The sequence below is a fragment of the Euprymna scolopes genome, chromosome 37, assembly GCF_053919585.1.
Source record: "Euprymna scolopes isolate OS-2025 chromosome 37, ASM5391958v1, whole genome shotgun sequence".
Lineage (NCBI taxonomy): Eukaryota > Metazoa > Mollusca > Cephalopoda > Sepiida > Sepiolidae > Euprymna > Euprymna scolopes.
Window position 1 is genome coordinate 57,270,389 of NC_136518.1, and position 15,252 is coordinate 57,285,640.

Consider the following 15,252-nt stretch of genomic DNA (forward strand, 5'->3'; position numbering starts at 1 on the left):
TTAGTTGATCACAAGTATTAAATAGCTTGGCGATGTCCTAGATAGATAGTTCTACAGGCTGTGAATGGATTTGCAGGATTAAAACAACATGAGTAGCTTTTAACGATGGTGGTGTTGTGCCCAAAGTCAGATCAGAGGACAGTTGTATATTGTATGTATCTGATTTGTTCAGCATGCATCAAAGACAAGATACAACATAATTGACAACATTAGATCAGTGAAGTTGAGCAACATTGAGCCTGGCCATTACTAAAAACTGGGTGATCGTTTGGTAATACCAGGTGCTGTATGTGCTCGGAGCCTGGAGAGGGATGGACACCGCCAGGCTATTCTTGCTCAAGACACACTGAATGAAATAATGCAGTGTCCACATGACACCAGAGGGTTAAGGGACACGTCCGTCCATCCAAGACCTTGATTATGAATTCCAATTCTGGAGTTCATGTGAAACCAATTGACATTTTTGATTGTAAAAAAAAAAAAATCAATGAAAGAGGAAGGGGTGCAGATGTCTTAAGTAGAAAATTGAATTGGTTCAGTCAAATGAAAAGGATGTGATCACAGGAAATTGGATTTAGCAAAAATTACTAATTTACATACAAAAGGTGTGCAAACCTCCAAGTATTTGAAAACAATTGGTCGATGAAAAGTAGTATCAACACATACTATACTTTGATCCCAGCAAAAGGGGCCAAACTAAAGTTTAAAGCCTGTTAAAAGAAAAAGGCTTTAAAAGAAAAAAAAAATATCTATAAATATAAAAGCGAAAATGTACGTATGTATATATGTATGTATGTATATATGTATGTATGTATATGTGTTCGCTTTTTCTGTGTGTCTACAAAAGGCTTCTTTCAGAGAAGCGGTCAGTCGGTTCACAACTTTTTAGAACTTTTTATATCACATACAAATCGTAATATCTCACAGTTAACAACGAAGCTCGCCTGTCTATTTAATTTGCTCGATTTCGGGAAGATAAATATTCAATATTTGTCGCTCGCTGCATGTGGGTTAGTCTTTTTCCTATAACATCTTCGGGGGGGAAAAAAAAAAGCGTTCAGCAGTAAAAAATATTATCCCGCAGTCAAAACTTGACCTCATTTAAAACGGGCACCTGCTAAATCCAACTAATTAAATAAATTCAAACGTGTTTCCGTTAGCATCTCTTACTTTTGTTTTTAACCCCCCCCCAAACACCCAGGCAACGCTGGGTACCCCTTGCTAGTCATACAAAAAAGTCGATTAAACTTACAAATGGAGCAAGGGTTTGCAATTTTTCTACAGTCATTTTATGATAATTCTTTTCTTCATCTTGTCGCTGTTCACCGGGTGTTGAAATCTGTAAAGAAAATTGAACCATCTCATTACCAAACAAGTCAAACAATTTTATAAAAAAAATGTTAAAGTCAGTCTCAAAAGACCAAAGATAATGTCAGCTAGTGCTGGTTTTGCATCACATAGCCACAAACATGCCGGCACCAGCTTTGCACCACACACCGGTGCACAGATGTTTAGTAGACTCTTAATCTTGGTCAACAGTAGTAAATATAAACTAAAAATTAAGAATATATATGCAAAAATATTCTGGGTGGTCCCATATATTTTAGAATCGCAAATTTATGGCCTCTCTGCATATGTAAACCTAATATATATTGAGGATTGTCCCTATGCTTATCATAAACTACTTATTTGACAATTTCCAGTGTTATTTGCAGCAGGATTTCTCTATTTAAAATCTCTCTGCATTAAAATGCATCAGAATCCGCCAGGTCATTAAAATTTAAGCAACATTATACACAGCATGGATGACACTTATTTTCAAGAGTATTGTCTAGAATGAAAACACAGTAAATTTATTGTCCGAGATTTATTCAAGTTAAAATTAGCTTGTATTATTTGAATTCTTCTGACTACCGTTCAGTCATAAAGTTACACTCTTCTGGAAGTTGAAACTTCAATTCTCAGTGCAGGCAACACTCACAATATAATTTCAAATTAGTAAATACTTCTACCCAGTAATGGCTAATGGAACGAGACCATACAGTTTGACAGAAAGATTTCAGAGTTTGATAAGATATACCTTAGGAAGGTCAGAGGTTACATTGACAGAAACATTGTGAAAATAACACTCAAGATGAGAACAGTAGTCCGAATGACTCAAAAATTTAGAAACATTGAGTCAATTTGTCTTCATTTTGTAGTGATTTTATTCACTCAGATAACAACCATAAGGCAGGCTCAGAACCAAATCTAAGCCTTTGTCATTCTTTCAACATCTCAAGGGTTTGGTGAGCCTGGCTTTTAGCTTTTTTAACTAGGGAGTTACCGCTAATCGAGACCAAGAGACCACTTGATGATAGGAATTAGACATCTCAGGGATAATCGATAATGGTGTAAACTGTAGGTTTTATTTAAGAGGATGTTGACAAGAACTTGTTTACATTAGACAGGTGCGAAGCCGCCCTACAGTATTGTGAGCCACCGACAGCTAGTTCTAGGAAAGAAACTTCTCATGGATTTTCATTTAGTTTTAGGCACGGTAAGGAAACTTGTTGACAGTAGTTGTAGGTTGGTTGGTTGGTTGTTTTTGTTTTATGGCATATCAACCCTTTTCGGGTTATTTAATGCCGAATCCAAAGATTTTGAAGAAAAATTTTTTAGTAGAATATATTTGTTGTTTTCAAGTCGGTTTCTATTTAACCCATAGTTAGAACACTAACAGGTACTACCACTCCGGGTCAGAGTGGACCTGGGAGCAATGGTAATTAAAGAGTGGCTCCACACTCCCCAAAGCCCGCAAGCTGGGGCCTCACCACTGGATATAGTTTAAGGTCATATCCAGGACCCCCATTGAGGGACTTTTACCCTCTGCAGGGAGGCAGTCGGTGTATTCTAATGCCCCACCGACAGGGCCAGTAGTTGTAGGCAGACAAGCATTTGTTGCAAGCATTTTACAGAGAAGACCACAGATTGAATACTTGCCATGAAAATAACCAGAGCAGAGAGACTCAACATCTCTTCTGTGAGAGGGGTGGTAGAGAAGAGAAAAGGGCATTGTTCACCAAGTTACAATTGGATCTGTTGACATTTCCTTCAATGATACCCCACACAAATAAGTCAAGGTTACAGTCAGGTGAGTTGGGATGCCTGAAGTCAAGTGGAGTATTCTCGACAAAGATCTGCCAGCTAGGCCTCGTAGGGTATCAAAACTTAGTGCTATAAATATGCGTACCTGTTCAATCTAGGTTCCACTACTGCTATAAGAACATGGTGTTCAGCCAGAGATCCCCACCCACCAAAAGAAGAAATGGAATGGCACGATGTCAGTTTTACTGTTGTCACCAGAAATAGTCTGCATGATTCAATTTAATTTGCAAATAAAACAATACTTCAATGCCACATAGGGAAAAAAAAAAGGTGGTAGAAATTCACAGAGAAGAGGACATGGTAATCCAGCATCTGTTCAAATTTATCTTAAATTGTTCGTGCATGGATGGAGGAGTACTGTTGGCACATCTAGAGAGAAGCTGCTCGGAGCATCCTTTCCGTTCTCAACAGGGTACAAAACTAACATTAAAATGTGGTGGGCAATGTTGCTTTTCCCCTTGCTGCAGCCTCCGTTTGAAAAAAGATGTTACATGCCTCTTATTGCTCTATCGTTATCTTCATGGCAGGTGCTTGACTAAGCTTCACTAGCATTCTTCCCTGGTTAGTCTTGCACGGCAAACACTCTACTAGCTACAACAATTATCAGCAATTCCCCTGATTTTCTATCCGTGTCTGAATCTAAGCAAAAGTTCTATAAACAGAGTTTTTTTTTTTCCCTGAGCTGCATGTCTGTGGAACACAATATCACGGAGCTGCTTCCCAGTTGACTATAACACGGTTATTTTCAAGTCCAATGTGAATAAATTCTTGAAGAGCTGTCCTCTAAAATAAATTATCAAATTTCCATTACAGTACCCATTAACCCTTATCCTTGAGTGACCTTCAGGTGATGAGTGGTGGGCATATGATTTTTTTTTTTTACTTCAGTCTATTCCAAGGTGTAGGGATTCTCAATAAGCTGCCTTCTTTCGGTTCAATCAAAATCAGCAAGAAAATAGTTTCTTGTGTCTGCCTAATGCAGGAGAGAATAATAGATCTTGAGGTATATCAACGACCACTGAGAGGATTGTAGGCTAAAATCGGATCACTGCATAATCAATGGCACTCAAGAGAGAAAAAGTTTAACTTCTCGAGTTGGCTTTCATAAAGCAAATCCAATAGACCCTGCATCATTTGAGTAATCAGTTTGAACTCTCTCCAGATGCTGGAAATCAAATATTAGATATGGAGCAAAACAGGGGAGGAGATATGTGAAATCTTGTTCTGAACTTCACTTTTTGAAACAAAGAAATGAAAGAATTTTTGCTGACATTTGTTTTTGTCATTTTGTCACGATAACCTCGAGAGACTTGAAGATTTGGGTGAAAATACTTGAAATTTTTTTCCATCGTCTATTTTTCTTTTCAACATCATTCAATGACAAAAACATTCTCCTACTTCCATCCTCTTTAGTTTTTACATGTTTTTTTTTTTTTATTTATTTATTTTTTTTTTTAACTAACTGAACCTGCTCAATGTTGCCCGGGAGTTTCATTTTTGTTTAGTTTTTATTTTTAAACTATGTCCTTTGTTTTGCATTTTTTTTAATAAGATTCTAAAAATAAAATTATTACAATGTCTTTTGGTAATTAAATTATTAATTTAACCAAATTGTTGTAAAACCCTAACTAATTTTATTAATGTTTTCTCTCTCTCTCTCTATATATATATATATATAGATAGATAGATAGAGTTTTGCTTCGTTCTGACACTAAAAGCTTACTTTTCTATTTAAAAATAATCAATTTCTTAATATACTCAGTTATGGATAGGCAAACGACTACATGAAGGTTAACTGATTTGCATATTCCTTTGAAAAATGAACTACCATTAATAAAATATTCATTTTTAATGTTTTTTTGTTTGTTTCTTTTTACTAACTGCACCTAATCAGCATTGCTCAGTTTTGTTTAGTTTTTATTTTTAAACTATGTCACTTGTTTTGCTATTTTTTTTTTAAAATAAGATTCTAAAAATAAAATTATTAAAATGTCGGTAATTAAATTGACTTAACATTTTTATAAAACCATAACTAACTTTAAGGTAATGTTTTAAAATGGTTTACCAAACTCCTCTCTCAATTTTTGGTTTACAGATTTAAAACTTAATATATAGAGATTTTGAATCTGTGAAACAAATTCAATTTAGTTTTCTGCTAAGGGGTCAAAGTTGAAAATTGGAACTTGGCAGATATAAGTCAACAATGTGTACTTTCTACACATGCACAAATATACATTCATGTGTTAAACTGCTAATTTTTAAAGCTTTTATATCGATGTGTCCTTAGGTTATATGGTAATGAATATCACTGGAGAGCTAAATTTTTTCATTTTGATTCTAGCTGATGGCACCTATGTGATTTTTTATAAAACTTTAAATCACTACTATATATTGGGTACAATATAATAATCAATAAAGAATTGGTTCTATATATATATATAAAATTAGAATAAATTGAAATATATTTAAGTGCATTTTACAACCAAACAATGCCAGACAACATGCTAGTCTATAAAATTATTGAATGAATAACTTATGAAACTTAATATATGAGAATTTGCTAAGAATTTTAAAGCTAGAAATGATTTTATATTTGACAATTTAAATATGTCTAGGGTTTTTTTTTTTTAATTTTGAATAACTCAATTATAAAATTAAACCAACCAGTAAAAAAAAGTCAGCCATAAAATGATTTTGTTACTCTTTCAAATTCCTCTCAAATTTGGAAGAAAAAGTGATTCATTTGCATTCTTTAACTCTTAACTAAAGATCAAAATCGTTGACTTGTTTACAAAGAAACCAAAATGCATTCTGGTTAATTTGATTTCAAAATTAGATTATTTTTAAGTAGTTGTTTTCTTTTTTTTTACTCTATTGCATTTTTGATTTTAATGAATATTTAATCTATATATTTAGAAAAGTGAAATTGTATGTGCCTGTGTGTGTATACATTTCCCTACAAGACTACTCTGTCAATTTTCAGCCTAGAGACTCGAGATTCAACATAAGGGTTATTGATATTTGGGAAAATCTTTTTAATTGGTTTTCAGCCAAAAATTTGGTTGTCAAGGGGTCAAAGTTCAACAATTTGACTTTTGAAAACTACCACTCTTCTTCCAATTTTGGGTCTAAACACTTGAAATTTTAGATGTAGGTTACTTGGACATGGATCAAACTTTTTAATTTGATTTGAGCCCAAAACAGTTGTTAAGGGGATCAAAATTGGGGTTAAAGTTAAAAATTTTTACCTCTGCGGTCTCTACCAAATTACTCAGCCAATTTTTGGTCTAAATATTTGAAATTTTACATAAAGTGTATTTAGACATGCAGTAAGCTTTTTAATCAGTTTTGGGGCTAAAAATTTGGCTGCCAAGAGGTCAAAGTTGAAAGAGTTAACCTTTGTAGACTCTGCCAAACTCCTCCACTAATTTTGGGTCTAAATTTAAATTTTAGATGTAGGTTACCTGGATAGGAGCCAAATATACACACACACACACACACATATATATGCACATGAAGTTATGAACAGTACATAGGGCCCGAACAAAGCCAGGCTGAATTGCTAGTCTGTAATATAATAAAATAGGACCATTTTTTCTTCCCCTGCCACTAGTGACAGCATAGGATTATAAGTAAACACTTCCTACACACAACATTTATGCTTATCACTTAGAGTTACTACTAAAGCATGTTTTTAACCTACAACACATACATTTTGTCCCTGCTCTACAAGTAATTTTTTTTTTTCTGTGCGACATACTCTCAGACACCTAAGCCTGCAGAATTGTGCAAGGAATTAATTTTACCCTCCTGGGACGGGTATTCTTCAAGTTTCTTTATTAGAATATATCTCATAATAATTCTATATACATTATATATAGAGGTCTGAGTGCCGTTATAGAAGCATTGATTTAATTTGAATAAAAACATGCATCAAGTGCGCTTGAAAGCCAAATTACCACAATACTATGAAAATACAAATATTTTACATGTTTTAAATTTATAATTTAAATATATTTCAGAGTCAAACCATCCTTAGTATTTTGTTTCCTAACATTTCAAAATACAACTGCTGAGAGACAACACGCAAATCTTTACTGACTTTGCTTTCTCCAACTTTACAATGCAGCAAGAAAGAAAAAAAAAATATTGAGGATGGAGTTTGACTCCGAAATATTTAAATTATAAATTTAAAACAAGTAAATATTTATTTTTGTAATATTGTGTTGTAATTTGGCTTTCAAGCACACCTGATGCGTATTTTATTTTATTCAAATTAAATCAACGCTTTTATAACTGAACTCACACTCCTGACGTTAATCTCGCATCGACAACGCACCGTTCCCAACATTTCAAAATACAACCACTGAGAGACAACGCGCAGATCTTTACTACTAACTTTTCTTTCTCCAACATGGCAAGAAAAAAAAACTGAGGATAGAGTTTGATTGAAATATATTTAAATTATAGGTACTTGTACAGTTTAATCAAGACATTAAAAAATGAAAATACCTCAAAAAGGTTATATTGCACATATCCGTTATGGAACAAAGTTCTTTGAAAAAAAAAACAAATTCACTTAATTTCAGCAAGTAGTTTCTTTTTTATACAGCGACAAAACCATTTATGATACTGAGCAAAAGGTTTGATTTTTAGAAAGAAAAGTTAGTATTAAAAGATGGGGAGGGAGTGTCGGCACTTTATATTGAGTTATCTCCCCCGTGGCATGTTCAACAAATTCTATAATGGCTGACTTCAATGCGCTCTCATAACATGTTTTTCCGCAGTAAAAAAAAAAAAAAAAAAAAAACTACTCTATCAAATGAAATTTTTTTCGGGGATCTTCAGTCCAAAACGGATACGTACAATATAACCTTTTTTCGATATTTTCATTTTTTAATGTCTTGATTAAACTGTACAAGTACCAAATTATAAATTTCAAACAAATAAAATTTTTGTTTATTTTCGTAATATTGCGTTGCAATTTGACTTTCAAGCACACCTGCTGCGCATTTTATTTGATTAAGAGATTTATTTTTAGTTATACACATCGAATGTCTTAGCAGTCTTTGAATTTCTGAACGACATCAGAGTAAAACAGTGATTGAAACCAAATGAGTTGCAGTTACAGCAAGTATCCTATACGAGTTTGGTTAATTATATCAAACGGCAAAAAAAAATTCATTAAATGAGAAAGGTGAAATATAAGTACTGCTCTTCTAAATCTCAGCCACAGATGCTTTTAAAAACCAATAAAATTAAACTCTTCAACCCTATCGTCCTCTTTGTCTATCATCCTATTCAGCCACCTGCTTTTCATTTGTTGCGTAACAGGTGCAGATCGTACGATGTATATAACTTTTAAAGATCAATGAATTAAGCTAAAATAAACAAAACTTTAATTCAAAGTATATACTTACATTAGCAATAGCCATCTGGAAATCCAACACTTCATACATATAATCATGAGTATCGTTTTTATCTCCTCCAAACAAAACTCCTAAAGCAGTCATGTATTCCAGAGATGCGGACAAAACCTGAAATATTAAAAAAAAAGATGATTTTAACTTGAACAAAATTTTAAAATCTGTTGTAAAATTACTAAATATTTTAATCATAAATATATTCAGAAAGCTGTACAACAAGCTGAAAACATTATCTTTCATCTAGCAATTAATGATACAGATATAAAATTTTCAATTATTTTTTTTAAAAAGTGCAACAGAATGTACATTACATAAAATAAATCCAAGGTAATTTTTTTTATTTAATTTAAATTAAATTTTTATACCTTACTTCGTAAAATTTATAAAAGTGCACTTTGAAGATGAATAAATTTCAGATTGAATCTTGTACCTTTACTTTTAAAGCCTATAGTAAAAACATTTTGTTTAACAATTTTCATGCCTTGGATGAAATGCTTCTCTAACTTGTAATATAGAAGCACCAACTTTTCAAGTCTTCAATAAGTAACCTCACATCTACGATTCAACGAGTAATTTTTAAAATTTTTATTGGACAATGTCCTTTTCTTCTATTTTATTTCAATAAATCGCTTCACAATAGAAATAATGAAGAACGATAAAAGTGAAGGAACTGATTTGCCTTGTCACCATTTCTGGTTGCACTACACTGGACGTTAGGAAGTATGCTAGCTGACTATAACCAAATTCTTTAGATTAGAATTCTACTCACTCATTTTCCATAATTTTTAGTGGAGACCAATATTTTTCACAGATAAGTATATCCAAAAGTTTCCTGTAATTTTAGTTTATAACATCATAGTTTGTATTTATCTTAAAATAAGCAATCTAATATCATTTTAATGATGTTGATATACCGGTTTCCATTAGATTTTTTTTTTTTTTTTTTTTTTTAATTCCATTTTCACCCCAAACAAGGCACAGTGCCACTTTGATGTAGGGGGTCACTATTGGGGGACATAAGTTGCAGGGATACTATGTAGGGAGTTGAGCAGCAAGATGTTTGTTCCCATTACACTTTGCACAAAATAACTGGATGCAACATGAATACTATTTCCAAAATAACTGGATTCGGCATTAAATAACCTGAAAACGGTTAATATGCCATAAAAAAACAACAACTAATTACATTACACTTAAACTTCTGCATGTCAGTACAGTTGGGAAAACAGGAACCCAGAAGGGAATTCCAACGTCTAGTAGTTCTGGGCAAGCAGCTATTAGACTAGAAGGCTTTCTTAGATCTAGGAATTTCTACTGTGTAGGGGTGGGATCTTGCTGCTTGTCAGGTTTGTCGGGGGTACTTATGTCAAGGGGGTACAAACAGGCCAGTGCCAAAATGGGTGACCATTTGGTAAAACAAAAAGGTGCTGCATGTGCTCTGAAGCCAAAGACATGCTGCATTAAAATAATGTAACACCCCCCCCCCACAATTATAAGAAGGTTAAATTGTAAAAATAGATTCGCTATATTCATTTTTGTATTATAAGTGAGACCATCAATCTAGTCCAAACAATATACCTTGTTTAGACCTTGTTCGGTCTAAAATACTTTTTATATAATTTATGCAGATTTCATATTATTACAGAGCCAATTCTTTACTGATTTCAAAACCAAACAATTTAGCACTCCAGCTACATTCTCTACTGTTTGAGCTATCAACAGCTAGATAAAGGTTTAGAATTAAACCACTTTAAGCTGTGAATGAATTTACGCACAAAATAGAAATATGTAGACAAATTTGCTTATTCATTTTTAATTTAGAAAGACAAGCGGGAGTACCCGGGATGGAGAGATGGTGTAGTAAGGAACCCCAAAACAACAGTAGGCAGCCCAGGTGGAGGTGTTTTATAAAAGTTGTGGTCGGCAGGTATGCTCGAACCCGTAATGCGAAGGAGAAAAAGAAGGGGGGGGGAACTAATGCCTTAGCTGATGCGTCCATCGTGAGACCAGAAGTCGCGGGCGTTGGAATTAAGGGTAGTCAATCAAAAGAAGATGATGACTTACGAAAATGTTGAGACAAAAAACCGACCCCTCCTTGTGAAAAACTGCCCAGTTGACAGTGAAAGAATTAATGTTTTTGGCCAATTTTTCGATATTTGTCGTCCGAGAGACCAAGTTTTAAAACGATATCAATTTTGTCACGTTCTGACGCATTTGTCGGAAGTTTTTGCGAAACATACAAACACACACACACATTTTGCCTTTTATATATAAGATTGCAACTTGTTGACAATTTAGTCTGTAAAAAAAAAAAAAAAAAAAAAAATGCCAAATGTTCATTAAAGTTAAAATAGTGGGTGTTGACTTTAACATCAATGCTAGAAATGGGCCCAACTTTCACAATTATTCTTTTAAAACATTAACAAACTCTATACACTCACCTTGTCTTCGGTAATACTTTTGTTCAGATAGAATTCAGGACCTGACAAATCCAGTCCTCCTTGATCAATCTTTAATTTGGAAAAAAAAGAAAATATGAGCACCATTTTGTAACATGTTATGCTTTTTGCGATACAACATGCAACAATGTGCATTATACATTGTAACATGCATCATACGTTACTTATGATACAATATGTAACATGATATAAAATTTTTCCAGAACAGTTAAAGAGAAACAAGTTTTTGAAATTTCAAAAAGTTATGTTACTGTTTTAATAGGGTTTATTCACATTAAAATAATAATAATACAACTTTAATAGGTTTATTCACATTAAAATAATAATACAACTTTAATTAGGTTATTCACATTAAAATAATAATAATACAACTTTAATTAGGTTATTCACATTAAAATAATAATAATACAACTTTAATAGGTTTATTCACATTAAAATAATAATACAACTTTAATTAGGTTATTCACATTAAAATAATAATAATACAACTTTAATAGGTTTATTCACATTAAAATAATAATACAACTTTAATAGGTTTATTCACATTAAAATAATAATACAACTTTAAAACAATCATAATACAAATTTGAAAATAAAAGTCTTTGTTAAAAGTTTTTTTAAATTAATCGACGGCAAAACTTAAGGATAGCGATACATCAAATCCTTGGATGTTGGCTTTGCCTGTAAATATTGTTCTTTTAATATAAAAATTAAAAAAAAACTGATAAATTTACTTTCACCATGACTAATGTTTGCGCAAAATTTCAAAAAGTTCAAGACATGGTTATTGAGAAAAGTGTGGACAAACGGACAAACATTACTTAGTCCAATCCCTCCTTTGTGGGAGGGAGGGGAGATACAAAAAAAATAAATAAATAAATAAAAAGATACTAACTTCCAATATATTTCTGGAGGAATTCGCATTATCAGTTGACACCCACAGGCTAAAAAGTACATCAGTTTCCATGTTATGTACTTTTGCGAGCATAGATTGGAAATCCCACTTCTCGGGATCCCAGATCCCAAACACATTAGAAATGTTCCATTTTCCAACAGATTTCATTAGTTCCACAAGTGGGTCCTTGCCAAGTTTTTCTATGGTTTTATTGGGATCCATACACGATTGATAATACAGTTTGGCTTTGTGCTTGGCACCGTGGCTGATATTTGTTGCTTTCTCCTCTATAAAAAAAAAAAAAAAAAAAAAAAACAACAACAACATTCAAGCAAAACATAATTTTATGGCAGTAAAAGTCATTGAAAACAAATTTTAATTGAAAAGATTTAATCATTTCTAAACTAGTTTTAAATCTTTTAATGTGGACAGTATTAAATTTTTTTTTTTTTTTTACTGGAGGTCACTCAAGGATGAGGGGTAAGTGTTATGTAGATGGTGAAAAGATCAGTCACGGTGGAACTTGGGTAGGGCTAGATTATCTAAATAGATGACTCAATAGGAATTTATCCACATTAACCCTATACGAGTTCCCCTTAAGTAGTCCAATTTACCAAATTCACACTACCAATGATTACTACGATATAGTCCAATTTCTACTGTACACTCGTTAACCCTTATCCTCGAGTGACCTCTGATTCTTGATAAATTTGTAAAAAAAAAAAAAAAAAAAAAAAAAAAAGATTAGCTGCATATTTTAACTGATTTGAGGAAAATGGGCGAGAAGCAACATCAGAATAGAATTAATTTTCTGAACAAGATCATTGATATAGATAGAGAAGGAAGAGAGTTGGGCCTAGAATAAATGATAGGAAAAGCGAATGTAGAGACACCATCTAAAAGTTGCTTACAATCTTTGATCAGAAAGAAAAGACCTAATAGTGTCAAGAATCTCGCCACTGATACCAGAACTTCAAAGTTTATAAACAAGACCAGAATAATTCTGTAGACAGATCAGACTGAATACACATACATCAGAAACTATGTCCAGTTCATTCAAATGAGTCCTTTTATTTTGTTTTGGAGTACCCCCCCGCCCCCGCCATATCATTTGGATTGATCCTCAAAGCTGGTTTACTCATAATCTCCCTTGGTTTTACTTTTTTTTTTTACTTTTCTTTTCTCTTTATTTTCCTTACATATATTGCTTTATCTTCTATTTACTTTTTATCATTGCTCACATTTTTCTTTATCTTTTTATTATTTTTCTAGTTCCTCGTTTCCTTTCCAATCTTCTACTTTCCGAGTTTTCTTTTCATCCCCCTTTTTTTCTCTTCATTATACCATAACCCCATAATTTTTTTTTTTTTTTCATTTCTTATCTAAATGTTTTTTAAAGTCTATGTCAACATTTTATCCTTAGTTTTGTATGTCAGCTTCTCTTCTGATGAGTAGCATTTAGCTTCGATTCGAAATGCTGACTTAAAGAGATTTCTTCCTTTTTTTACCTTAATCCTTATTGACATAATAATAAAGTTCCCATGTTACTTTACTCGTTACCTTTTTGTTTATTTTAATTTATTCTATATTGTTCTATGCTTTGCACCTCTACACCGAGTGAAGCTTTTTCTATCCCGAAAAGTTTGTCGGATTACTAAAAATGTATTTTTTTTTTCAGGTGTCCCAAAAGAAGCTGATGGATTTGAAATTTGAATTCAACCAATAGTGCCACTCTATGATAAATATCCGCTCCTCAGTCGAGTAATAACCTCTGATGACTTTGTTAACATCATTCTAGATGCTCTAAAATCTTTTTTTTCACTGATTTGTTGCTTATGTTGTGCCATCTTATATTTTATCAATTCAGCTTCTTTTGGGACACCCTGTATATATATATATATATATACACATACATACATATATATATATATATATATATATATATATATGTTGTTTTTGTTTTGGTTTTAGCGATATGTTTTGAATGAATTCAATTATTTACGAAAGTGCATTTTTACCTAAATGCGAGTTGGGAACAATTCTCCCCTTTAACCAATTTGGTACCCCCACATGGGGAGCGGTATATATATTATTTTTAAAATGTAATTATCCACTGACACGTGTTTCGTCGTCTACGACTTACATTTAAAAAAAAAATGTATATATATATATATATATATATATATATATACACACACACAAACATACTCACCTATGACATGTTTCATTACAACTTGATTCTCTTTCCATAACACTCCAAATGTGCCCCATCGTGAATGCCCTGTCGGTATAGGGTGACTTTTGATCCAGCCTCCACAGGAATACCTAAAGAAGTCCTCGCACGGATCTACAGATGTGTCCATGGCGTTAAGTACAGAACTGGCTACAGTCACACAGGCAGGCGTCAAGCAATAACCTACAAAAATAAAAGCATTTTTTTTTTTATTACTATAGCAAAAAAAAAAAAAAGCAAGAAGAATAGCTTATTTTGAATTAAAAAATATGGAGTTGTCTCCCTGGTTTAAATTGTATATGTAATTTTAAGCGTGAGTAAATCTTAAACGTTAGATTTTAATTACTTTTGTCTTATGCTAGTAACCAAGATAAATATTTAAAAATATGAAAATCTGAAATAGCATCTCTTTAATAGGAAGTAATATTTATGTCTGAAAAGGAAAACGTGTTTTAATTACAATTTATTTTGTAGGTAGTTTTAGTCCCGTAAATCATGTTTTAATAACTTTCGATTGGCTAGAATTGAAAACAAATTTTAATTGAAAAGATTTAATCATTTCTAAACTAGTTTTAAATCTTTTAATGTGGACAGTATTAAATTTTTTTTTTTTTTTACTGGAGGTCACTCAAGGATGAGGGGTAAGTGTTACGTAGATGGTGAAAGATCAGTCACGGTGATTTTTGATTGGATATAATGTTTTAGAAATATCGCCTAGGGTTTTGTTTAACTTCTTATTTTTAATTAGAACCTAAATAAAAAAATCTTAGAAATATGGCTATAACCTTTCTTAAAATCAAACATGGCAACATAAAACAGCTTCCTCATGTGTGCTTTAAATTCAATTTTTATTTTTCGAGGGTGGTATCTATAAACACTACAATAAGTTTTTTTTCTATAATTATGTGTTTGCAGACTTTAAATATTTCCATTCATCTATATTTTTCTTCACCAAATCCTTTCTCTATTCAAGAAAAAAAAACTTTCCAACTGTTTTTACAGAACATACATTCGTCTCTGATGAGTTGTTTAGGGAAGGGGTCTATTCGATGAAACGCGTGTAAAACGTACTTAAAAATAAAAAAAAAATGA

At 32.4% G+C, this 15,252-nt stretch overlaps 1 protein-coding gene across 15 annotated transcripts in view; it reads right to left on the reverse strand.

The window, feature by feature from the left end:
• Positions 1 to 15,252, reverse strand: part of LOC145261200 (endothelin-converting enzyme homolog) — a 662,230-nt gene that overhangs the window by 338,126 nt on the left and 308,852 nt on the right. For all 15 annotated transcript variants that reach the window (XM_080119539.1, XM_080119540.1, XM_080119532.1 and 12 more), the window contains 5 exons: positions 14,140 to 14,343; positions 11,928 to 12,214; positions 11,015 to 11,083; positions 8,568 to 8,684; positions 1,253 to 1,339 (listed from right to left, as the gene is read on the reverse strand). In XM_080119539.1, the coding sequence (XP_079975665.1) occupies positions 1,253 to 1,339; positions 8,568 to 8,684; positions 11,015 to 11,083; positions 11,928 to 12,214; positions 14,140 to 14,343 (764 nt within the window). The remainder of the gene's footprint in view (positions 1 to 1,252; positions 1,340 to 8,567; positions 8,685 to 11,014; positions 11,084 to 11,927; positions 12,215 to 14,139; positions 14,344 to 15,252) is intronic.